The 25,635-nt window shown below is 40.1% G+C and overlaps 1 protein-coding gene across 7 annotated transcripts in view; it reads left to right on the forward strand.

Annotated features, from left to right (window-relative positions):
• Window positions 1-25,635, forward strand: part of aopep (aminopeptidase O (putative)) — a 345,719-nt gene that overhangs the window by 109,033 nt on the left and 211,051 nt on the right. For all 7 annotated transcript variants that reach the window (XM_060838362.1, XM_060838356.1, XM_060838381.1 and 4 more), the window contains exon 6: window positions 21,639-21,828. In XM_060838362.1, the coding sequence (XP_060694345.1) occupies window positions 21,639-21,828 (190 nt within the window). The remainder of the gene's footprint in view (window positions 1-21,638; window positions 21,829-25,635) is intronic.

Here is a 25,635-nt window from a genome sequence, read left to right on the forward strand (position 1 = left end):
GTATTGGACCAGCTTGGCTAGGGAATGGAAAATTCTGAAGCACAAGTCTTCAATGTGATTGCCAGAAGATTGTCATACCCTTTGCAGGATCTAGTACCTCCAACTGTATCTTGATATCACATGGAGTAAATTGAATTGGCTGAAGAGTGCTATCTGTGATACTGGAGAAGGCCGAGATGGATCATCCACTTGCCACTTCTGGCTGAAGATTGCTGCAAATGCTTCAGACTTAGCTTTTGCATTAATGTATTGAGCTGTTATGAACAATAGAGGTCCCAGCACTCATTCTTGTGGAACACCACTGGTCAGAGAACTTGAGCAAGAAAAACACTCCTCTGTCTTCTTTGAACAAACTAATTTTGTTTCCAACCTCTTAACTCACTGTGGATTCCATGTAACTTAATCTTCTGGATCAGCCTACCATGAAGTGCCTTGTCAAATGCTATAGTAAAATCCATGCAGACAACATTCACTGCCCTACCCTCATGTCACTTCCATAAAACAACTCAAGGAAATTTGTGAGACAAGACCTCCCCCACCTAAAGCCATGCTGACTATCCCTAATAAGTCCATTCTTTTCCAAATGCGAGTAAATTTTTCCCAACAATTTCCCTATCACTGATTTAAGACTTATAATTTCCTGTGTTAACCTTTTTTGCCCTTCTTCCACAAAGGAACAACATTGGCTATTCTCCAGCCTTCTGGGACTTCACCTGTGGCTAAAGAGGATACAAAGATATCTGTCAAGGCCCAGCAATATTCTCCCCTGCCTCCTTCAGTGTCTTGAGATAGATCCCACCAGCCCTGGGCATTTATCTACCTTGAATTTTTTCAAAACACCCAACACCACCAACTGCTTAATATCAACACTCCCAAGCTATCAACATACACCTCTATCCTTGGTAAATACCAATGCAAGGTATTTATTAAAGGACCTCACCCACTTCCTCTGGCTCATTACATAACTTTCCATCTTTGTCTTTGATTGGTCCAACCCTTTCCCTACTTACCCTCTTACTCCTAATATACATATAGAATGCCTTGGGATTTTCCTTAACCCTATTCGCCAAGGGACATTTCATGACTCCTTCTAGCCCTCTATATTTCTTGTTTACGTTTTTTTCCCTATTTTCTTTACATTCCCCAAAGGATCTTGTCTGATTTCAGTTTTCTGAACATTGCATGTGCTTCATTTTTCTTTTTGACTAAACTTTAGATATCTCTTGTCACCCAAGGTATCTGAATCCTGCCATCTTTACCTTTATCCTCATAGGAACATGCTGGTTCTGAACGGTGATTAACTAGCCTTTAAAAGACTCCCATATGTCACTTGTGGATTTACCTTCAAACAGCCACCCCCAATCTAATTTCTCCAGTTCCTGCCTATTGTAATTAGCCATCCTTCATTTTAACACTTTCACCTGAGGACCAGTCTTATTCTTATCCATGGCTTACAGAATTATGATCAGTGTTCCCAAAATGCTTCCCTACTGAAACTTCGATCACCTAGTCAGGCTCCTTCCCTAGTTGAATTATCTACATATTGTTTCAAGACACCCACCTGGATGCACCTAACGAATTCTGCCCCATCTGCACCCCTTAAATCATCCCCTACAATAACTGTGTGTTCTTATGTCTTCCCATGATGCATATTTCTTCTTCTACCCCTCACTGGCTATTGGAATGCCTATAATATAATCCCATGATAATGACTGTATCTTTCTTATTTCTGGGTTTTACCCATATGGCATCACTGGGTGAGCCCTCCAAGCTGTCCTGTCTTAGTGTAGCTGTGACATTCTCTTTAATCAGTAATGTATCTTCCCCACTCCTTACACCCCTCTTTATCACACCTGAAACATCGAGCTGCCATTCTCTCAACCAAGTATTGTAATGGCTACAACATCATAGATCATGTATTATTCCAGATTCTAAGCTTATCTGCATGGCCTGTTGTTATACTCCTTACATTAAAATAAGTACACTTTACACTGCCAGTACTGTCATGTTCATTAACATGGCCCTGTAAATCTTTCAATTAGATCTACTTGCCTTAACCTCTACTCTCTCCTTAATCACTACACATGCTGACCTACAGTTCTGGTTCTTGTCCCCTTGCCACACTAGTTTAAACCCTTTTGAGTGGCACTGGCAAACCTATTGGTGCCCTTCCAGTTTAGGTGCAATCTGTCCTCAGTGTACAAGTCTTTCCATTCCTGGATGACATCCCAATGGTCCAAATATCTGAAGCCCTCCCTCCCAGACCACCTCTTCAGCCATGTATTTAACTGTTATATCCCTATTCCTAGCCTCACTAGCATGTGGCACTGTGTAACCCAGGGATTACAACACTGGAGGTCCACCTTTTCAACATTTTATCTAATTCCTTAAATTCTCTTTTCAGGACCTCCCTGTCTTCCTGCCTATGTTACTACCAATATGGATCAGGACTTCAGACTGCTCACCCTCCCCTCAGAATGTCCACTGCTTGTTTACAGACATCTTGGACCCTGGCAGCATACCATCCTGGAGTCTCACTCGCAGCCACAGAAATATCTGTGTTGACAAAGGAAAGAGCCATATATAAGAGGAGGATTTGAGTCAATATAGTGAGTGGGATTATAGCACCAAAGTAAGTTCTGGAGATAGAGAAGAATATTGTCATGAAATTTAAACATTAAAATGAGAATTATAAATTTGAGGCACTGGGAGACTGGGATCCAGTATTGGTTGGTGAAGACATAATGTGATGTGGAGGTGCTGGTGTTATACTGAGGTGGACAAAGTAAAAAAATCACGCAACATGTCTGTTTGGAAGTACTAGCTTTTGGAGTGCTGCTCCTTCATCAGGTAGCTATGGAGCAGGATCATAACACACAGAATTTATAGCAAAAGATTACAGTGTCATTCAATTGAAACGATATATTGAACAAACCTGGATTGCTGATAAGTCTTTTATCTTCTGGAATAGATTGAAGGTTTTGGTTCATTAATATGTGAATCCCAGAACTACTTTTAAATCACATTCTCAAGGTATTTGAAGGTTTTATAAAAAAACTAGGTGACATCTCTGCCCTGATAATGTATTAAAGGTGTGAAGTTAGAGGCTGTCTGTATCCCAATCTTGAGTCAGACTGTTTCTATTTGCAAAGTAGGAATTTAGTGAAAATTGCGATATGTACTGCAGCATTGATGATTATGGATAGGAGGATCACTGATAACACATTGGAATAACTGAATTTGAAGATAGAGTAGATCTGAATGAGGACTTTACCAGCTGATGTGATAAATGACGGAGACAAAGTAAGCGAGGTTGCACCAGTGCTAGCATGATGACGTATATATTTAAAGTACTATTTTTAATGTTTACATTTTTTTAAAAACTGACTCAAAATGACTTCTAGGCAAATTACTGAATTACTAGTTCAGTGAGGAGTCACTATGTCACAGCTTCCCATCATGAAATTGCAGACTTACATTGTTTTGGTCACTTAAAATTATGGGAACGAAAAGGATGAAGGACGGCTGATTGAATTATATGCTACCTTATTGGAATTGCTGAATTCTCACAGTTCTGAAGAAGGCCATTCTGCCCACCATGTATTATGACTTTTTGCTAGTCTCCTACCTATTTCCTGTACCCTCTCATTGTTTCTATTTAGATAATCATCTAATGCCCTCTCGATGCCTCAATTGACCCTGCCTGCACCATGCTTCCAAACAGTGCATTCTGGATCAGAGGCCACTCATTGTATGCATTTGCTTTTTCTTGCATCAAATTTGCTAGTTTTGCAAATCGCTTTAAATCTCAGCCCCCTCATTCTTGATCCTTCTATGAGACTTAACAAACAATGCAGGTCTTTTTTGATATATAATTACAGTTACACCACGCTGTAAACTTTTGCTGTAAATTCTGTGTCTTACAATCTTATTCTCCACAACCACCTGATGAAGGAGCAGCGCTCTGAAAGTTAGTACTTCCCAATAAACCTGGTGTTGTGTGATGTTTAACTCTACGTGAATGGGAACAGTTTCTCCCTATTTAATCTGTCCAGATTTTGAAAATTCATATCAGATCTCCATTTAGGCTTCCACTCTCCAGGGACAATAGCACAATCTACACAGATGCTGCCAGATCTGCTGAGTTTCTCCAGCAATTTGTTTTTGTGTGCGTCTGTGGTCTAACAAGTATTTTGTATAAATTCAGCATAACCTCGTTGCTCTTGTACTCTATAGCCCTGTTAAAGCCCAATACAAATTTTGTGACTCTTACCTGGAGCAGGTGGGAGTTGAAATCAGACCATTAAAGCCCAATGCACAGTATGCTCTATTAACTGAAATAACTCCACAGAGGCTGGTATCTTGTCACCAAGTCACCCTTTATTTACACATGGAGCACCCTTGACATTACTCCAGCTCCCTCAGAACCAGCTCATAGAGTGATCTGAATGTCTGACACTCATGCTCTTATCTGCCAGCCAGGGGTTGCTGACTGGGCTATTAATCTAGTCCTAAGAGGGAATTCATATTTTACGAGGTCACCTGGCTGACCTCATTACAAATACTACATCACTCCCCCTTTGAGTCTGGGGACATAGACAACTTTTTTTTTGTAGCTCCTTCTAGGGCATTTTAGCAGTGGATTGGGTTCCTCCAGCTCTACATGTGATACGGGCACGGTGTAATGCACAGTAGCTTGCCACTTGGGTGCAGATGGTCTCAGAAGAAATTCATTCTCTTCAGGTGGCAAAGGTTGAGGTGGTGACATCCACCATTTTCACGTTATATTTCAAGGTATCTTCAACGCTTGGCAGAGACAGAGAGCTCCTGTTTCTCGAAAGTCGGAAAAGCTGTTGAGGAGCTGGGCAGTTTCACTTCGCACAGTTTGAAAGTTTGCACCTTTCATGTGTTCCCATGTACTTGTTCAGTACCAACCTGAATTTTTTACGTCACTGGACGTGACCTCATGCCTCTTACCCATGCAGTGCCATTCCTGTAGTTCAGACATCAACCTTCGTCCCCTGAAGTAAACTGTCTCACTTGCTTGGTGGAGTCCTGTTTCCAGCATTGACATTCCTGATACCACTTCATCCTCTCCCCAGGTCTGGTAGATCAAATTTAACTTAGCGACTCCTCTCGAGCTATCCCTGTAGTTGCATGGGATGTGGTCCTATAATCAAATAGGAACTCTGTCAATTTGTGTCTAGTGAAGCTGTAGGGTGTTTCTTTAAATCTGCCTTCAAAATTTGGACTGCTCTTTCTGCCAGACCATTGGATGATGGATGATATGGAGCTGTCCTTACATGTCAAATACATTTCGACTGTAGGAACTACTTAAATTCCCTGCTGGTAAATAGTGGGCTGTTATCTGTGACCAACACTTCTGGGAGTCCGTATGTTGCAAAAGATCTATGCAGTTTTTCTTCTAATGTTTGGCAAATGAACTCTATGCACATCCAGCCATTTTGAGTGGATGTCCAGTGACTAAGAACATTGAGCTCATGAAAAGACCAGCATAGTTGGCATGTAACTGAGTCCAGGGTTTACTCTGCCATTCCCACAAATGTGGGGGTGCTGCTGGCGGTAATATTTGCTCTTGTTGGCATTCTGGGCACTGCTCCACCAACATGGCTATGTCTGCATCCAAATCTGGCCATCAGACATAACGTCTCGCCAACATCAATTTTTGGAACCCTGTATGACCCTGATGGTGTGCTGCCAGGCAACCTTTGCTTGAGACAATCACTCTCTTGTTCCCCATAATAATGTGCCATCCTTCGCTATGATCTGGCCTCTCCGGATCCAAAAAGGTTTCAATTCTGGTTGTGACAGGCCTTTGGTTTCCCCCATCAGCACCAGTTGTTTCAGTTTTTCCAGGATTAGATCTTTTGGCGTCCAAAGTCTGATATTGTCAGCTGTGACGAGAAGTGTGTTCAGAAAATGTAAAGTCGTGACTGACTCCTCCAATGGCAGTACTGCTGGTGGTGTATCTGCCAGTAGGAGATGATGCAATGCAGCAGCATTTGCTACTTGGCCTCCCTGGCAATGTTTCAACTTATAATTATACGAACTTACTACTGAAGCCCACCACTGAATTTGGCCTGAAGCAACGTGCAGCACTGCCTTGTCCTCTTTAATTGATCTAGCAGGGGTTTGTGGTCATTACTATGACAAATTTACATCTGTAAAAGTTTGGTTGGAACTTTCTGACTCCAAATATGACTCCCAAATCTTCCTTCCGTATGTATTTATATTTTCCATTAGTCAAAGTCCTGGATGCGTATGCTATTGGGCGTTCCCCTCCATTGGGCCAGCTATGAGCTAATACTATCCTGATGCTGTACGGGGTGACATTGTATGTCAATATCAGATCTCACTCGTAAACGTACTGTGCCAACACCTGAGAGGATCATAGCTGTTTTTTCTTTTCCCTGAAAGCTGTGGCTTGGCAACATGACCATTTCCAAGGCTGACCTTTTTTTTTAGAAAAAGTTGATGCAAAGGTACCAGGATGGAGGCCAGATTGCATATGAATTTCCAATAATAATTCGCCAGCCCAAGGATAGACCTAAGCTGTGCTACAGACCAGGTAATTGGGACACCTTTGATTGCCCTCCCTCTATCTTCCAATGGGTGTAATTGGTCTTGCCAACTATGTAGTCCAAGTAGGTCACTTCAGGTGCCTGAAACATACATTTTTCCCTTCTAATGCATACATCAAACTGTGAGAAAAGTCTAAAGACTATATCCAAGTTATCTAAATGCTCCTTATTGCTCTTCCCTATTATTAGCACATGATTTAGATAAATGGTGACTGTGGTAGACTTTGTAAAATGTTCTCCAGTGTCTGCTGAATAGTTGCTCAGGCTGATGATACCATAAATGACAGTCATTGCAGAATTTTGGAATTGCTTCCTGGTCACCGTGCAAGGTAGCCTTGACTTCTTTGATAGTCCTGAGACCTTCCTGAAAAACTTCTGGGTGTTTAACTGCGTCTTCACTTATGCAGCCATTTTCTAATCAAAAAATATCAATCCAGTCTGGGTGAATCTTTCTCAACTGATATCCTGTTCTTTTCTCAACCCATCAAGCTTGGGCCTGATTTTTATTACAATCAGTGGTGACTGAATCAGTTGCTTCTCATTAGATACAGGAACCAAAGTTGTACGTTTGATCTGTAAAAGTTCCCTAGTATAGATTCTCCGTTTAGCCAAGGTCTTGCGCACACATAAGCGTAGGATTCCAGAGCGAATGTTGTTTAAGATGGTTTCCACAATCAATGAAGCGGCTGTGCCGTTACAGACCTCCATTAGAATCGGCTAACCATTTAGCCGGATGTTTACTTTGACTGGTTCTGGATGTAAGTTTGCTTGCTGAGCTGGAAGGTTTGTTTTCAGATGTTTTGTCACCATACTAGGTAACATCATCAGTGAGCCACTGGTGAAGCGCTGGTGGTATGGCCCGCTTTTTATGTGTTTAGGTTTCCTTGGGTTGGTGACATCATTTTCTGTGGTGGTGTCATTCCCTGTGGTGACATCATTTCCTGTTCTACTTCTCAGGGATGGTAAATAGGATCCAAGTCAATGCGTTGGTGATAAAGTTCCGGTTGGAATGCCATACTTCCAGGAATTCTCGTGCGTGTGTCTGTTTGGCTTGTCCTAGGATAGACAAATAGGCAGATAACTAGCCACAAAAAGACATGACCCACTGTCACCAGTATCTTTACATACAGATGAGGAAGGACACCAGTTCAACTGGGACAACGCATCCATCCTAGGACAAGCCAAACAGAGACACGGACTAGAATTCCTGGAAGCATGGCATTCTAACCAGAACTCTATCAATACACACATTGGCTTGCATCTCATTTACCACCCCCCTGAGAAAAAGAACAGGAAATTATGTCACCAGCCTAAGGAAACCTAAAAATACATAAATAAAAAAGCAGGTCATACCATCAGTGCTTCACTGGAGATTCAATGAAGATGTTACCTAGTATGGTGACAACTAGGTAACAAAATTGTGACAAAATGTCTGTAAACAAACCTTCTAGCTCAGTAAGCAATCTTACATCTAGAACCTCTACCTGAGCTACAGACCTTCTCAAAACTCGCTGATTGATTCGGATTTGGATTTTGCTATACAATTTAACTGTTCCAAACCAGGTGGACTTCCCAGAGTGTGTGCTCTCCTGGTTGGTGGCCTATGAGTTCTCAGTTTATGTATAGTAAGATTCTTTTGCTGTCTTGAGTCTGCATGCTGGCAGCAGCTACAATGGCTTGCCGGCCTGGGGGATCCGGAAGAAAATTTTAACTGTTTGGCTGAGGCTTGGCCTTGCTTGGGGGTTTTGCTGTGGGCTGACTTACATGCCTCTGTGCAGGTTATGTCCTAAGTGAGGCTGAACAATTGCCTTCACTCAAGTGGTGTTCCCCGAGTTCAGTTGGCCTGGCGAAGTTGTCCACTTCTATCGGAATACCCTGCAACTCACATGCTCCACTTGCTGTGTTTTCCATTGATAAAGCCAGATGAAGTCTTGATGAACTCCAGCTGGGCTTCAGCTACTAGGTGCTTTTGCATGGTTGCTCATTAATCCCAGAAATGAATTGGTCTCTCAGCATCCCATTAAGAGTTAAACAAAGTCACATGTTTCTGCCAATTGTCTTAACCATGTTAAACATCCCGATATGGATTCCACTGGTTCTCAAGTTTACATTTACCAAGTAAAAATGATAACATTTCAGAATTACAGGAGGCTTGGACGTCATAATATTCCTTAACTAAATCGGTCAACATTTGAAACGTTTCAGTATTTGTTGCCTCAGGAAGAGTTAAGCTCCTCATAACTGAAAAGGTTCCGGGTCCACAAGCTGTCAGGAGAATTTCTTTGGCTTTTCATCTGCCCCTATGTCATTTGCCCAGAAAAAAAAGCATTATTTCCACATGTTGGGCCCATTCTTCACTAGGATCAAATAAGTGAAGCTTCTCAAATAACAGTATGATGCCAGAAATGCTTACCCCAAATCAAAGATGACTGTTGCGAGCAAATTTCTTCAGGAGTGTGCTTTTCTCTTGTCACCACTGAAGTAACTCCATAGAGGCCGGTGTCCTGTCACCAAGTCACCGTTTATTTACATGTGGAGAGTCCTTGACACTGATTCAGTTCTCTCGCAGCCAAGTGTCAGAGTGTCTGACACTCCTGTTCTTATCTGTCAGCCTAGCTCCCAGTTTGAACAAATTAACAGCCCTAATCTGGGAATTCATGTTCTATGAGGTCCACCTGGCTGGCCTCACTCTAATAACCCTGCCTGTTCCACCACTTTCAATGATTTATGCACATATACATATAAGTTCCTCTTCTCATGTACCGCTATTACATATTGTAACACTCTTTTGTCCTTGTTTTTTTTATCAAAATCTATAACTTCTGATTTCTTTGCATTGAACTTCATCTATCGCCTATCTGCCAACACCATCAACTTATCTATATCTTTTTTGAAGTTCTAAACTATCCTGCTAGCAGTTTACAATGCTTCCAAATTTTGTATAATCCCCAAACTGGAAAATTGACCCTGATACACTAAAATCTAGGTCATACAGAAAAGAAGGGTCACAATACTGACTCCTGGGGAAAACCACTGTAAACGTTACTCCAGTCCAAAAAATACTAATTACCACTACTCTCTGTTTTCTATTACTCAGCAAATTACAACATTTGTGTCATTACCATCTCTAGGGTGTAGGTTTGCTTGCTGAGCTATAGGTTTGATATCTAGACGTTTCATTACCTAGCGAGGTAACATCATCAGTGGCGACCTCCAAGTGAAGCGAAGCTGTTGTCTCCTGCTTTCTATTTATATCTTTCTCCTGGATGGGGTTCCTGGGGTTTGTGGTGATGTCATTTCCTGTTCTTTTTCTGAGGGGTTGATAGATGGCATCTAGATCTATGTGTTTGTTTATGGCGTTGTGGTTGGAGTGCCAGGCCTCTAGGAATTCTCTGGCGTGTCTTTGCTTAGCCTGTCCCAGGATAGATGTGTTGTCCCAGTCGAAATGGTGTTTTTTTTCATCCGTGTGTAGGGCTATGAGGGAGAGAGGGTCGTGTCTTTTTTGTGGCTAGCTGGTGTTCGTGTATCCTGGTGGCTAACTTGCTTCCTGTTTGTCCTACGTAGTGTTTGTGGCAGTCCTTGCATGGAATTTGCTGGGCTCACAGTGTTTTAGTACTATCTATAATGTTTGCGTCTTGCTATAATTTTCCTGCAGATTTCTCATATGCTTTCCACTATTAGATGGTCTATATGTGACACCTAGCAATGTAATTGTATCCTTTTTGTTCCTAAGCTCTAGCCGAATTGGGATAACCTCTTGCCCCAGCACTGCGATGCCTTACCACCATCACCTCTATTTACTATCATTTCAGAACATCTTGCCCCCAAGAATATTTAAATCAAGTTCTGCCCTTCCTTGAGCCAAGTCTCTGTTATTGCCACAATATTATGATCTTAAGTGGCAATCTGTACTTGTAACTCCCTGATTTTCTTTATTATACTAACATGTCAGAAGTTGTTAAAATCCACATAGGAATTAATGACATAAGTAGAACTAGGAATGTGATTCTGGCGAAGGAGTTTAGAGTACAAATTAAAAAGCAGAATCTCAAAGGTAAAAACCCTTATTACCCAAGCATGTAAAAATTAGTATAGAGACAGTCCACTATGTAATCTGCAGACCCTGCCACATTAAGTCTTGATGGTCTTTGTAAGGTACGTTAGGTTATTTATTAGACATGATTTGGAGATGCCGGTGTTGGACCGGCATCTCCAAAGTTAAAAATCACACAACACCAGGTTAGAGTCCAACAGGTTTATTTGGAAGCACTAGCTTTCGGAGCGACGCTCCTTCATGTAACCACCTGATGAAGGAGCAGCACTCCAAAAGCTAGTGCTTCCAAATAAACCTGTTGGACTATAATCTGATGTTGGGTGATTTTTAACTTAATTTATTAGAAGGTTTGTATGTTGTCTGCAACTTTACCTCTGCGCATTGCTTATGAAGTCCCTAGATGTGTTTTTAAGTCTCCCTTACTGAACTTCCTTTCTGATCAGTCACAAGATTGCTGATCTTGTGAATCAACTGAGATATTTTGACTGCTTAATGGATACTGTGTTTCTGTTGCCCTTTTACAGATCTCTTGCTATAACAGAGTTCCAGATAGGGCAGTTGCTTTTGGAGTTTGGTAAAAACAATGACTGCAGACGCTGGAAACCAGATTCTGGATCAGTGGTGCTGGAAGAGCACAGCAGTTCAGGCAGCATCCAAAGTGCAGCGAAATCGACGTTTCGGGCAAAAGCCCTTCATCAGGAATAAAGGCAATGAGCCTGAAGCGTGGAGAGATAAGCTAGAGGAGGGTGGGGGTGGGGAGAAAGTAGCATAGAGTACAATGGGTGAGTGGGAGAGGGGATGAAGGTGATAGGTCAGGGAGGAGAGGGTGGAGTGGATAGGTGGAAAAGGAGATAGGCGGATAGGACAAGTCCGGACAAGTCATAGGCACAGTGCTGAGCTGGAAGTTTGAAACTAGAGTGAGGTGGGGGAAAGGGAAATGAGGAAACTGTTGAAGTCCACATTGATGCCCTGGGGTTGAAGTGTTCCGAGGCAGAAGATGAGGCGTTCTTCCTCCAGGCGTCTGGTGGTGAGGGAGCAGCGGTGAAGGAGGCCCAGGACCTCCATGGGCGGTGAAGGAGTTTGGTGTCAAGCATACAAATGACTTATCTTGCCCAGAAGAACTAGTTTCGAATGACTAGTGCATCAGTGCTTTTCATGTAGATTGGGGAGGATGCTGCTTATAAACTACCATTCATTCAAGCTGATTCAGAAGATCAAGTGAAAACACTGCTGGAGTACTTCTGGAATGCTTTGAATTGCCTGCTGTAGGTTTTCTAAAGCATATAGCAATGCAGAGATCTTTGCTTCATGATAAACCATGACCTTAGCCTTGGATTTAAGGCTCATCTTCAAATACTTTTTTCTTAAGGAATTACATAATTGTATAAGGGTTTGAGAATTCATATCTGAAGTACGAGCCACAGATTTGTCCGCCTAGTCATGGGAAGGAAATACATGTTTTTGAGGAGATGTTCAGTGTTCAGTCCATTGATTCTTGGGATGAGATAATGCCCTTTGAAGAGAGATTGAGTATGCTCTCTAGAATTTTGAAGAATTTTAAAAATCTGTACTTGGGATGTGGGTGTTTCTGGTGAAGTCAGCACTCGTCCATCTCTAATTTCCCTTGAGAAGGCGACGGTGATTTGACTTCTCAAACTGATAAGACATTAGGGTGTGGGTACACCACAGTGTTGTTACAAAGGGAGTCATTGAATTTTAATCTGGAGGCATTGAAGACCGTATAGTTTGAAGTCAGGATGGTGCATGGTTTGGAGAGGAAATTGAAGCTGTACCCATGGACCTGCCATCTTTGTCCTTCTAGGTCATAGTGGTTGCAGATTTGAGTGGTGCTGTTGAAGGAGCTTTGATGAGCTGGTATCCTCGAGATAGTGTCATAGAGATGTACAGCATGGAAACAGACCCTTCGGTCCAACCCATCTGTGGTGACCAGATATCCCAATCCAATCTAATCCCGCCTGCCAACACCCGACCCACATCCCTCCAAACCCTTCCTATTCATTTACCCATCCAAATGCCTCTTAAATGTTGCAATTGTAGCAGCCTCCACCACTTTCTCTGACAGCTCATTCCATACACATACCACCCTCTGAGTGAAAAGGTTGCCCCGTAGGTCTCTTTTATGTCTTTCCCCTCTGATCCTAAACCTATGCCCTCTAGTTCTGGACTCCCTGACCCCAGGGAAAAGGCTTTGCCTATTTACCCTATCCATGCCCCTCATAATTTTGTAAACCTCCATAAGGTCACCCCTCAGCCTCTGATACTCCAGGGAAAACATGCCCAGCCTTTTCAGCCTCTCCCCATAGCTCAAATCCTCCAACCCTGGCAACATCCTTGTACATCTTTTCTGAACCCTTTCAAGTTTCACAACATCTTTCTGATAGGAAGGAGACCAGAATTGCACGCAATATTCCAACAGTGGCCTAACCAATGTCCTGTACAGCTGCAACATGACTTCCCAACTCCTATATTCAATACACTGACCAATAAAAGAAAGTATACCAAACACCTTCTTCACTATCCTATCTACCTACGACTCTACTTTCAAGGAGCTATGAACTTGCGCACCAAGGTCTCATTGTTCAGCAGCACTCTGTAGGACCTTACCATTAAGTTTACATATTCTGCTAAGATTTGTTTTCCCAAAATGCAGCACCTCGCATTTATCTGAATGAAACTCCATCTGCCACTTCTCGGCCCATTCGACCATCTGATCAAGATCCTGTTGTAATCTGAGGTAACCTTCTTCGCTGTCCACTAGAACTCCACTTTTGGTGTCATCTGCAAACTTACTAACTGTAACTCTTATGCTTGCATCCAAATCATTTATGTAAATGACAAAAAGTAGAGGACCCAGCAATGAAGCTTGTGACACTCCACTGGTCACAGGCCTCCAGTCTGAACCCTCCACCACCACCCTCTGTCTTTTACCTTTGAGCCAGTTCTGTATCCAAATGGCGAGTTCTCCCTGTATTCCGTGAGATCTAACCTTGCTAACCAATCTCCCGTGGGGAACCTTGTCACGTGCCTTACTGAAGTCCATATAGATCACATCTACCGCTGTGCCTTCATCAGTCCTCTTTGTTACTTCCCACACACAAAGCCATGCTGACTATCCCTAATCAGTCCTCACCTTTCCAAATACATGTATGTCCTGTCCCTCAGGATTCCCTCCAACAACTTGCCCACCACCGACGTCAGGCTTACTGGTATATAGTTCCCTGGCTTGTCCTTACTACCCTTCTTAAGGAGTGGCACCATGTTAGCCAACCTCCAGTCTTCCAGCACCTCACCTGTGACTATCGATACTACAAATATCTCAGTAAGAGGCCCAGCAATCACTTCCCTAGCTTCCCACAAAGTTCTCGATGATACATGCTCCTTCCACTGAGCTCCATGGCGAAGACATTGAACATTGAAAGTGGTTGGATAAGTGCCAATCAAGCAGGTTACTTTGTCCAGAATGGTCCAATATTCTTCATTGTTTTTGCAACTTTACCCATTGAGGCTTCTGAAGAAAATTCCATCAGACTTCTGTCTTTTGCCTTGTAGATGATTGACAGATACTGAAGAGTCATGAGGTATATTACTCACATCAGAATTACTAGCCTCTAAACCTCCTCTTATCATCGCAGTATTTATATGGTGAGTCCAGTTCAGTTGCTGGTCAGTGGTAACCTCCAGAATGTTGATGGTGGAGAATTCTGTGTTGATAATGCCATTGAACCTCAAGTGGAAATTGTTAGATTCTCTCTTGCTGGAGATGGTGATTGCCTTCGCTTTTATGTCACGCATGTCACTTGCCCCTTATCAGCCCAAGCATGGATGTTGTCTTGACATTTAAGGAATGGTCATCTTCAGTATCAATGGAGTGTTGAATGGAGCTGAACATTGTGGAATCAGTGAAAATCCCCACATCTGTAAGGGTTGGATTTGTCCTACGTTTTGTTGCAGTGCATATACACAGTCAATTTTCTGTGTTGCTGGGCAGATGGAGAGCTGTTCATTTTGAAACATGCTATATTCTTTGACAGCATGACAGGCTGGATGCTGAGGTGCTGTTTCCCCTGCTAAGATTAGGGAAGCATTGACTTTGGATAAAGAATCAGCCATTTAAAAGGTGATATGAAATTTCTTCATTTAGAGATAATGAATCTTTAAAATTTATTATTCAGGAGGGTTGTGGATATTAGACAAGTATATTTAATAATGGGATATTTGGGTACTAAAGTAACTAAGAAATACAGTCAGTTCTTCTATAACGAGATGGTTGTGTTCTTGCACAACCGGTGCTATGAAAAAAATCGTGTTTTAGAAACCGCCTTAAAGTGTTGGTGATATAACCACATTACAGCCAACAAACATTTTAAAAGTTCATGCTTTAGAAATAATGTCCCCATTTGTCAATCACTTTACAGCATATTCACATTGAAGAAACAAGCATTATAGTTGAATGACCTGTAAAGGGAATGGGGACAGGAGTGATGGTGGGCTGAGGGTAAGTTGAGTTGATGAATATCAAAGCTATTTTTAGGGGCCACATAGGCTACTCCTGTTCTTATTTTTTATGTCTTGTTCTCTGGGACCATGACTTCAATTCTTCAACTAAAAAGAGATATTGTTATTGTGCTATCTGATGAATGTTAGCATGCATATGTAAATCTGAACCATGCTCAGGAAGACCGAACAGAATAAATTTTATTTTTAATTATTTCTGCCACATTTACTTAAAGTTATTGCAAGTTTTGAAAAATAATCAATGTTCTACTGCACATTTTTGATTAATGAATGAAGGCAGCTTAATTGCATGATAAAATGCGTAATGCAAAAATGTTCTAAGGGTAAGTATGATGCTGTTGTTGCTATGAAGCATCATTTTGAACCTTTACCTTAGTCTGTCTACACAGGGTATGCATACATCATAACATTTTACATGACTAGAATCCTGTTTACTTGTCAGATTCTTGTGGTTATGCTCTCTTGACCTGGGTATGCCTCCTGAGTCATAGACTAAATAGTCGAAGTTAAACTTTTATTTGACTGCATTTCTTTGCGTAACATTTTTGACAATGTAGTTATGCACCCAAGGTCAGTTTGTACTTCATTTGACTCTAAGTGGCTGGCATACTGAAATGCTTCTTTCAGTAATTGAATGTTTAGTTCACTGTACCTTGAGATGACATGAGTGAGCCAATAATTTGGTGACACAGTAAAAAAGATTGTACTAATCATACATTTCAGTGCACAAGGACCATGTTGGATACAGTCAAATGCTAAAATAGTTTGTTACCTTGTAAATTATAAATAATGACACAATGTTCTCATTGCTTTATGTTTTTTAATTTGACTTTTCAATATTTTAATACTAAACGATATGCTATGAATGCCTATGATCCCATTCTTAGCAAATCTTTAACCCTGGACTAAAGGTCAAGTACGCTGGAATACTCTGTACATGTGTCTCAAAGTTCATAACTTGAGATTCAATATAGAACAAAATTCAATATGTTTATGATCCTAAATGTAAAAATACATAAAATATTTGCACTTTATTTGAATTAGACTACCTTCAGTTACAATGGCATAATTAAAATCTATATCTATATAAATATATTGACAGCCAACCACACTATTGATTCTAATTTTTAGCAATGTAATGATCAATATGCTGTACACGTATATACTAATGTGTTTATTTCCTTACCAAACTGATGTTTATGCCAATTGGGTGAACCAATGAATGTAATATATTTGAATTTTCAGAAGTGTTTTATGAAATTCCACGTAAATGGTTATCACACAAAATTAGAGTTTATAGAATTGGAAGTAATAGAGTAATGGGAGTAATGATTGGAATGAATTGATGATTGGTTAACAGGTAGAAAAGAAAAGGTCATTTTCAGGTTGCAGCATCTAATCATTGACTACTGGAAGAATCCAAGCTTGGATTACAGCTGTTTACAATATGCCAATGATTGTGATGAGACAACTTAGTTTATTATATCCAAGTTTGTCGATGATATAATGCTTAGTGAGAAAGTAAATTGCAAAGAAGCTATTATGGGGCTCCAAATGATATAGACAGATTAATTGACTAACCATGGTGATGTCAGATGGAGTATAATTTAGGAAAGAGTGAAATTATCAATTTTTGCAGAAAATTTGTCAAAAGATTAGAAACAAGGTAGAGGCTGGTACAATTACAACATTTAAGAGGCATTTGGATGGGTATATGAATAGGAAGGGTTTGGAGGGATATGGGCCGTATGCTGGCAGGTTGGACTGGAATGGGTTGGGATATCTGGTCGGCATGGACAGGTTGGACCGAAGGGTCTGTTTCCATGCTGTACATCTCTATGACTCTATGACTCTAAATGTATATTGTAAAGCAGAGAATTTAGGGATTCATTGTATATGGATCACATGTAGGTACAGTAGTGATTAAGAAGGTACATAGTATATTAACCTCTATTGCAAGGGGGTTAGAATGTAAAAATAAAAATCTTATATACTGTTCACCTGGTTTGGTCTTAGCAGTTTTGTACTCCTTATCTAAGGAAGAATGTACTTTCCTTATAAGGGATGTAACCAAGGTTCACTGATTTCTCGGGTAAGAGGGCATCTAATAAGAGCATAGCAGTGTAGGCTGTTCAGTGTTTTGAGCCTGCTCCACCATTCAACATTATCAGACCTGATGCTCTATATCAGTGCCATATTCCCACCCTCTCCCCATACCCTGTGACACCTGTAGCCTGTAGAAAACTATTTTTTTCTTGTTTCTGTTCAATGATTTTGCCTCAGCGCCTTCATAGCGAAGACATTTTTTCTCATCTCAGTCTAAAATGGCTACCACTTGACAATTAAATTCAAATGCCACTCACTATTTTGGTGGGATTTAAACTCCATTCCTCAAGCAGGTTAATCTGTGTCACAACTCCAGTGATGTAACCACTAAGCCACCATCTTTCCATGAAATAGAGTAGAATGGAAAGTTTAGAAGAATGACATATGGTGTAATTAGCAAGCACAGAATGCATAGAGGATAGATGCTGGGCACCTGTTTCTAAAATCTAGAGAGGTAATTGACTCAAGATAAAGAGTTTGGAGATGTTGGACTGCAGTGATAAATTCTTTGCTCAAATGATTGGAATTTTTGGAATTCTTTCATTCAGTGGACTGTCAATGAGCATAGTGAAGGCTGATTTTTGGCCATAAAGACATTAAAGTCAGAGGATCTGGGAATGTGGTGGAATTAATTTAGAAATTTTGTTATGTTTTTATTGAATGAGAGTGAAGGTTTGACGGGCTGTGTGCCCTGTTCCTCCTGGTTCTCATTTATGTTAGTTTAATGAAACACAGGAACATATTTTCTGGCAATTTATGGAACAGTTTGCATTATGACTGTTTGTTTACTACTAAAATCTTACTAATTCTGCATTCTATACCTAATTTATCCAATATTACTTGAAATATGCTTCATTTAGCTATTTACAGATACAAGAAATTGAAAGATGATCCAATCAAAAGTCTGCTGAAGGGATGGTTATTGCTAAATTGATTTTTCTAGTACATTCAGTGCTTAATCATTAATCAAAGTAACTGTTGACTGAAGTATTTTAAATATGAAACATTTATATACTTTATATGTTAACTTTAACATTCACCTTTCTTTAAATAATAATTTCTATGTGAAATTCTCATGAAAAGTATTTCAAGTGAAATTTAGGCTAAAGAGGATAATCCTTGCGGACTGAAATTATTCCCCGATCTTTAACATCTTTAAAAGTCTATAGTGAATTTTCTTATGTTTAAAATAAAAATCAATAGGTACCGTTTTTAAATGATCAAAAATGTGTCTGATTATTTACTTTGTGTAGAACACTTTGCATTTGGAGCATCACTTACAACTAGAGTTTTTGTTTAAATCCAGAATAACGAATTCAGAAAAAGGCGTTATGATCTTCGTCCTTAGAGATCTCCTTGTTATACTTGTGTGGTTTGTGAGATTATGTTTTAGGATTGTAACCTTTGATTTATAAGATTATTGTATTTAATAGTTTAGCTTTAACTTGAAGATAAATAAACCATATGACCTGTTCTGAAGTCTGATTGGCAGTCTCTCAGCATACCATGAATAGATGTGGAGTCTCCTAAAGTTTCTGGAATGTATTGTAGAAAAGCAGTTGTGCTATAAACTCTCCATTTATTTCTAAAATGAAAGAATGTTCAAATTCATCTAATTAGCTTTGTTTTCAATGTTTACAGTGGGAAGAGGGTAGAGGAAGCCAATTTTTTTATGATTAAGGTAAAGGATTCCCTTTAAAAACAGTAATATAACAGATAGCAGTTTGTCTTTATCTGCAGCCATTGGGAAGCTAGAGAACAAGAGATGGAAACAGTCAAGCCTGCACTTTAAGTAAAGAAAATGTTGACTGTTATCATTCACTATGCAGAACGTGAGTGAGAATTTGTACTTGTGTTAAAGATGGAGTTCATATGGACATAAAGGAAGCTGGAAGATTTGCCTGTCTTACAGCACAAGGAAAGGGACCTACAATGTAACCCTCACTGTGAAAGGCAGTTCAAGAATTAGAAGCAATGCAAAAGGTCAGGTGAAAAGGAAGCAATCTATCAGGAATTGAGAATAATTCTTGATTAGCTCCTGTAAGGTTAAATATACACTTCACACACAATCATGTATAACTGTAGCATGATTTTTCTGATTATGCTAAAAATTAAATGTGGAATCTCTTCTCTGTTGTGTAAAGTACACTTTCTTACAAAAGTTGTGTTCAGTTATGCTCTTCACTCATTTATATATAGCAATAAAAGTTGTAAAATGTGAAATCCTTTCTTGCCATTATTTCAACTCTTAACTGGAAGTTCAAATTAAGCTTTAGATGTTTTAATCTCCATGGGATTCATAATATCCTTGTGTTGTCACAATGTAATATAATATGTCTGGACTTGTAGTTTCATGAGATTATCAGAGTTTTGATATTCATTTATGGGATGTGGGTTTCGTGAGATGTCCTTGAGAAAATGGTGGTGAGCTGTCTTCTTGAATTGCTGCAGTCATTGTGCTGAAGGTAGATCCACAATGATGTTAAGGAAGGTGGTCCAGGATTTGGAACCAGCAATGCTGAAGTTTGATGATATATTTCTAAAACAAAATGATGGTGGTTTGGAGGGGAACTTGCAGTTGATGGTATTCCCATGTATCTGCCCCTGTCCTTTTAGGTGGAAGTAGATGCTGTCTATGGAGTCTTGTTGAATTTCTGTACTGCATCTTTTAGATGATACACTGTTGCTACTGACAGTTGAGGACGCAATTACTGATTAGTTGTGGATGTGGTGTCAATCAAGTGGTTGTTTCATTCTGATTGGTGTCAAGCTTCTTGGGTATTGTTGGAGCTGCACTCAAGAAGGAGTATTCCATCATGTTCCTAACTTGTGCCTTGTAGATAGGCTTTGGGGAGTCAGGAGGTGGGTTACTCGCTGCAGTATTTCTAGCCTTTGACCTACTCTTGTCGCCACTGTATTTGTATGGCTAGTTCAGTTGAGTTTTTGGTCAATTGTTACTGAACTGCATTTCTTAGTATCTATTGTAAATCGACTAAAGGAAAACCAAAAGAACTGCTGTAAATCAGAATCAAAAACATAATTTGCTGGAAAAACTCAGCAGGTCTGACAGCATCTTTGAAGATAAATCACAGTTAATGTTTTGGGCCCAGTGATCCTTCCTCAGAAATGATGGTGGCTAGGAAAATGTTGGTTTATATGCAGAAGTTAGGGTGGAGGGAGGGGATGAGGAGTAAATGACAGGTAGGGAAAGAGCCCTAAAAGAGAAAAGACAGTTAGATAGACAAAGGAATGGATAACGATCTGGCTGGAAGAGTGAATCACTGTTAATGGAGACTTTTAGTGGCGTAGGTAGTGTGTAATGGCAGATTACGTGATAAAAACGCCTGGTCTATGGGATTGGGGGGTTGGACATGGGAGAGTTCAGGCCCTAAAATTATTAAACTTGATTTCGAGTCGGAGAGATGCAGGGTCGCCAAGCGGAAAACAAGATGTTGTTCTTTCAGCTTGCGCTGAGCTTCACTGGAACACTGCAGCGAGTCTGAGACAGCGATGTTGGCTAGGAAACAGAGTGGCATGTTAAAATGACAGGTAACTGGAAGCTCAGTGTCTTTTTTTGTGGGTAGACGTCCACCGAAGTGGTCATCCAGTCTACGCTTCGTTTCCCTAGTGTAAAGGAGGTCTGGCATCATCTTGTTTGAAAGAAATAGAATGTTTCAAATCTAATCTTTCATCCAAGCATGGAATTTGTGATGCAGTTGAAGGAAGTGTAATGCAGTCTGGTATAGGATTTACTGTTATTGGCAATTAACTTGCTGTTAGCAAAACTAACAAATGTATCAATCATGTGTAGGAAAAGATTTCATTTAGTTTTCTTCATTTAAGTGACTGCTGAGAAGGAGACTTATTGGATACCTTATGCCAACTAATCATCATGAGGTTTCAATGTGTAATTCTGCATGAAGTGATAGACTGGGGATAGGATGAACATAAGTTGATAAGGACAGGACCTATCTTTTATATACAGTCATGCTAGTCTGTATGTTTTCTTGAAAACTCAGGCTATGTGAAGACTAGATTCGCAGTTGGCAAAAATGTACATAGTGAGTATTGTGCAAATTAGCAAGTTCGCAAATGGCAAGACTCTTTTTTTTGATAAAAATAATTAAAAGCAGACATCCCTTATCCAATCCAGTTTATTAAAGACCTATCTTGAGGTGCAACTTTACTTGATGCAGTCCTTGGATGGTGAGAATAAGTCATGACCGGTTTATGAAGTAAAACATTAATATTTCATAGGAAAGTGTTGTACATTTTATATATAAAGAAGAGTTCAAGATTGTGTAACATGCTGTTAATAACATTTAAAACATTTTTTTTAGTCCACACATCATCTTCCTATCACAGTCTGTACTGTCTGGAAAACAAAATCTCTGTGGAATTCGACTGTGCCATGAGATAGCTCATGCCTGGTTTGGATTGGCTATTGGTGCTCGTGATTGGACTGAAGAATGGATAAGTGAAGGTTTTGCTACGTATTTAGAGGATGTGTTTTGGGCGAATGCACAAAAGGTAAATTTTTATTTTATGTATTGGTGGGTTCATATGCAGTCTATAGTATTTATGTCTGAAATTGAACTTGCTGCTATTGTTGTGGTAAGAATTTATTTAATTTTTTTTGGTAGAAGATTAAAGTGGAGTTTGTTGAATATATTGCAGCCCTTTGATGTATTCCTTTTATTCATAGGATGTGGGCATCACTGGTGGGGCCAGTATTTGTTGCCCATTCACAGTTGGCCTTGAGAAGATGCTGCTGAGCTGCTTTCTTGAGCTACTGTAGTCTACTTGTCATAGGTAGCCACAATACTCTTAGGGAGGGGGTTCCAGTATTTTGACTGAGTGCAACAGAAGGAACAGCGATATATTTCCAAGTCAAGGTAGCGGGTGACTGAATGGGCAACTTGCAGGGGTTGTGTTCTCATGTATCAGCTGCCCTTAACCTTCTAGATGGTGTTGGTCATGGTTTTGGAAGGTTCTTTCCAAACTGCATTGATGAATTTCTGAAGTGCATCTTGTGGATGATACACACTGTGGTACTGAGCATTGGTTGTGGAAGGAGTAAATGTTTGTGGATGTGCTGCTAATCAAGCATGCTGCTTTGTTCAGCGTGGTATCAAGCTTCTTGAGGGTTGTTAGAGTATGTCAGTTAGCCCGTTGAGCTTGAAGGTTTGTTTTCAGATGTTTTGTCACCATACTAGGTAACATCGTCAGTGAGAATCTCTGGTGAAGCGCTGGCGATATGTCCTGCCTCTCCCTTTATAGGTCTTGATTTCTTAAGGTGGGTGATGTTATTTCAGGTTCATTTTTTCAAGGGAAAGTATATGGGATCTAAATCGATGAGTTAATTGATGGAATTCTGGTTAGAATGCCGTGCCTCTAAGAATTCTCGTGCATGTCTTTGTTTCACCTGTCCTGGGATTTGTATGTCCCAGTCAAAGTGGTGTCCTTCTTTGTATGCATAGAAACTAGTGATAGTGGGTTCTGTCTTTTAGTGGCCAGTTGATGTTCATGTATTCTGGTGACAAGTTTCTTGCTAGTTTGTCCAGTGTACTGTTTTTTACAGTTCTTGCATGGTACCTTGTAAATGACATTAGTTTTCCTGGTGGTATCTAATGGATCCTTTAGGTTCATTAATCACTGTTTGAGTGTGTTGGTAGGTTTGTGGGCTACCATGATGCCAAGGGGGTCTGAGTAGTCTGGAAGTCATTTCTGATACGTCTTTGAGGTAAGATAATGTGGCTATAACTTTTGGTTACGTTGTGTCTGCTTGTTCGGGTTTGTTTCTGAGAAATCGGCAGATTGTATTTATTAGGTACTGTTTTTATTGAAAATGTTGTAAAGATATTCTTCTTCTGCTTTTTACACTTCTTGGATGCTGTAGAGTGATGTAACTTGTTGAAAAAAGTGTCTTGATGCAGCTCCATTTGTGAGTGTTGGTATGATTGCTTCTGAAGTTAAGTATTTGGTCTGTGTGTTTTGTTTTTCTGTAGACGCTGGTTTAAAGCTCTCCATTAACTGTATGTTCAACTATCACATCTCGGAATGGGGGGGTCTGTGTCGTTCTCCTCCATCTTTTGTGAATTTTATGCCTGTCAGGATATTGTTGATGGTGTTGTATGTTTCCTTTAATTTGCTCTGTTTTGTGATGACAAAGGTGTCATTTATGTAGCGGACCCAAAGTTTGGGTTGGATAGATGGGGTGGCAGCTTGTTCAAGCCTCTGCATTACTGCTTCCTCTATGATCCCTCATATTGGTGTTCCCATAGGTGTTCCATTGACTTATTTGTAGGGTTTGTTATTGAACGTGAAGTGAGTGGTGAGGCACAGGTCCACTAGCTTGTGGATGTTGTCTTTGTTGACGAAGTTGGTGCTGTCTGGTGTTTGTGGTCCTGGTTTTCCTAGTAGTGATGTAGGTGTTTCTTTGGTCAGGTCATTGTTAATTGACGTGAAAAGCGCTGTAATGTCAAAGGAGACCATTATTTCATTCTCTTCTATCTTGGTGTTTTTGGTGTTCAGGAATTCTTGGGTGAATTGAATGGAGTGGTGTGAATCTTCAATTAGGCATTCTAGGTTTTGGAGGAGTTCTTTAGCTAGTATGTATGTCGGTGTGCCTGGTAGGGAGACTATGGGTCTGATGGGGGTTTGTGTATTTTTGGGAATCCATAGAAGCGTGATGTGTTGGATCCATCTGGCTTCATGTTTTTGAAGTCTGTCCTATTTAATTCTCCTGATTTTTAAAGTGCTGTTAAGTGTTTTAAATGTTGTTAAGAGTTGCACTCATTGAGGCAAGTGGACAATATCCTATCATGCTGCTGACTTGTGCCTTTTAGATGATGAACATGCTTTGGGGAGTCAGAAGGTGAGTTACCCATTGCAGTACTCCTCACCTCTGACTAGCTCTTACAGCCACTGTATTTACATGACTAATCCAGTTCAGTTTCAGCTCGATGGTAATTCTGAGGATGTTGACAGTCAGGGATTCAGTTATTCACCAAGGATCATGGGGCAATGGTTAGATTCTCCCTTGTAGGAAATGGTCATTGACTAGCCTTTTTGTGGCCTGAAAGTCATTTGCCACTTGGCAGCCCAAACCTGGATATAGTCCAGATCTTGTTGCATATGGATCACGACTGCTTCAGTTTATCAAGTGTTGTTCCTGATGATGTAGGGCATTGTCCATTGTCAAGAATGAGTCTATCTTTGGGTTGTCAATCCAATAACATAATGCTTTGTTTATACTTTTTTTCGTTTTGCCAGTGTGGCAGTGATTCTGAAGGTAACCAAAGCATAAAGATACCACAGAACTCTTAACAGCCTTAAAGAATAAATATATTCTCCATGTTTTGTAGATAGGCTGGGGTTGTTTCTCATTGAGCAGGGATCTGATTGAGATCTACTAAATTCCAAGGGCAGTAGGCTAGATAGGGAGGGGGTAAAGGGTCAATAACCAGGGATAGAGCTTTAAGATAAGGAGCAGAAAGTTTAAATGGGATTTACAGAATTTTCTTTCACTCAGAGAGTAGTGCTTATCTGAAATACACTGCCTAAAATTGGTGATGACCAGTATCAAGACATTTAGAAGTAGTCGGATGAACACTTGAACCTAGGCCATAGGCCAAATGCTGGGAAATGGAATTAAAATGGATAGATGGTTGACAAATGCTGACATTAAGTGCTGAAGGGTCTCTTTCTGTGCTGTCTCTTCCAATCCTTTATCGTGAATTTTGTTTTAAAGCTCTGCTTTATAAAAACAATGACTTTATGGCACTGTAGGCAAAAAGAGTCATTGCACCCTTTTTCACTAACAAAAATGGTCTTGGAGATTTGCCAATTACTGTGAATTTACATCCTTTGCTTAACAATGCTTCTGCTACTACAAAGGTTTTTCTTATTAATTTGCTAAAATGCTTCACAATTTTGAACACTCCCAGTAAACCTTCCCTTTAAGTTCTCCACTTTAAGGAGACCACTTCAGTTTTCTCTGTCTCTCCAAGAAAATTAAGCCCCAAAATACCTGGCACTACCCTGAAACAATCCACAATGAATATATGTAAAATACTTTTCAATGTTAGGACTGATTGCTGTGGAGAAGAAATGGCACTAATATTCAGACTGATGATACCATATTAATGATACTTGAATTCAGATTATTGAGATTGATTTATGTCTGGACTCGATCCCTAACAATGTGCTTTCTCAGTTCCTTGGGGTATAGTGAGCTATTATTTTTAATTTTTCTTTGTTCATTAAACTATCTTTGTCAAGATCATTAGTTTATTTTACTTGCTCATGGGATGTGAGCATTTTTGGCTGGCTGAA

The sequence above is a fragment of the Hemiscyllium ocellatum genome, chromosome 2 (genome assembly GCF_020745735.1).
Source record: "Hemiscyllium ocellatum isolate sHemOce1 chromosome 2, sHemOce1.pat.X.cur, whole genome shotgun sequence".
Classification (NCBI taxonomy): domain Eukaryota; kingdom Metazoa; phylum Chordata; class Chondrichthyes; order Orectolobiformes; family Hemiscylliidae; genus Hemiscyllium; species Hemiscyllium ocellatum.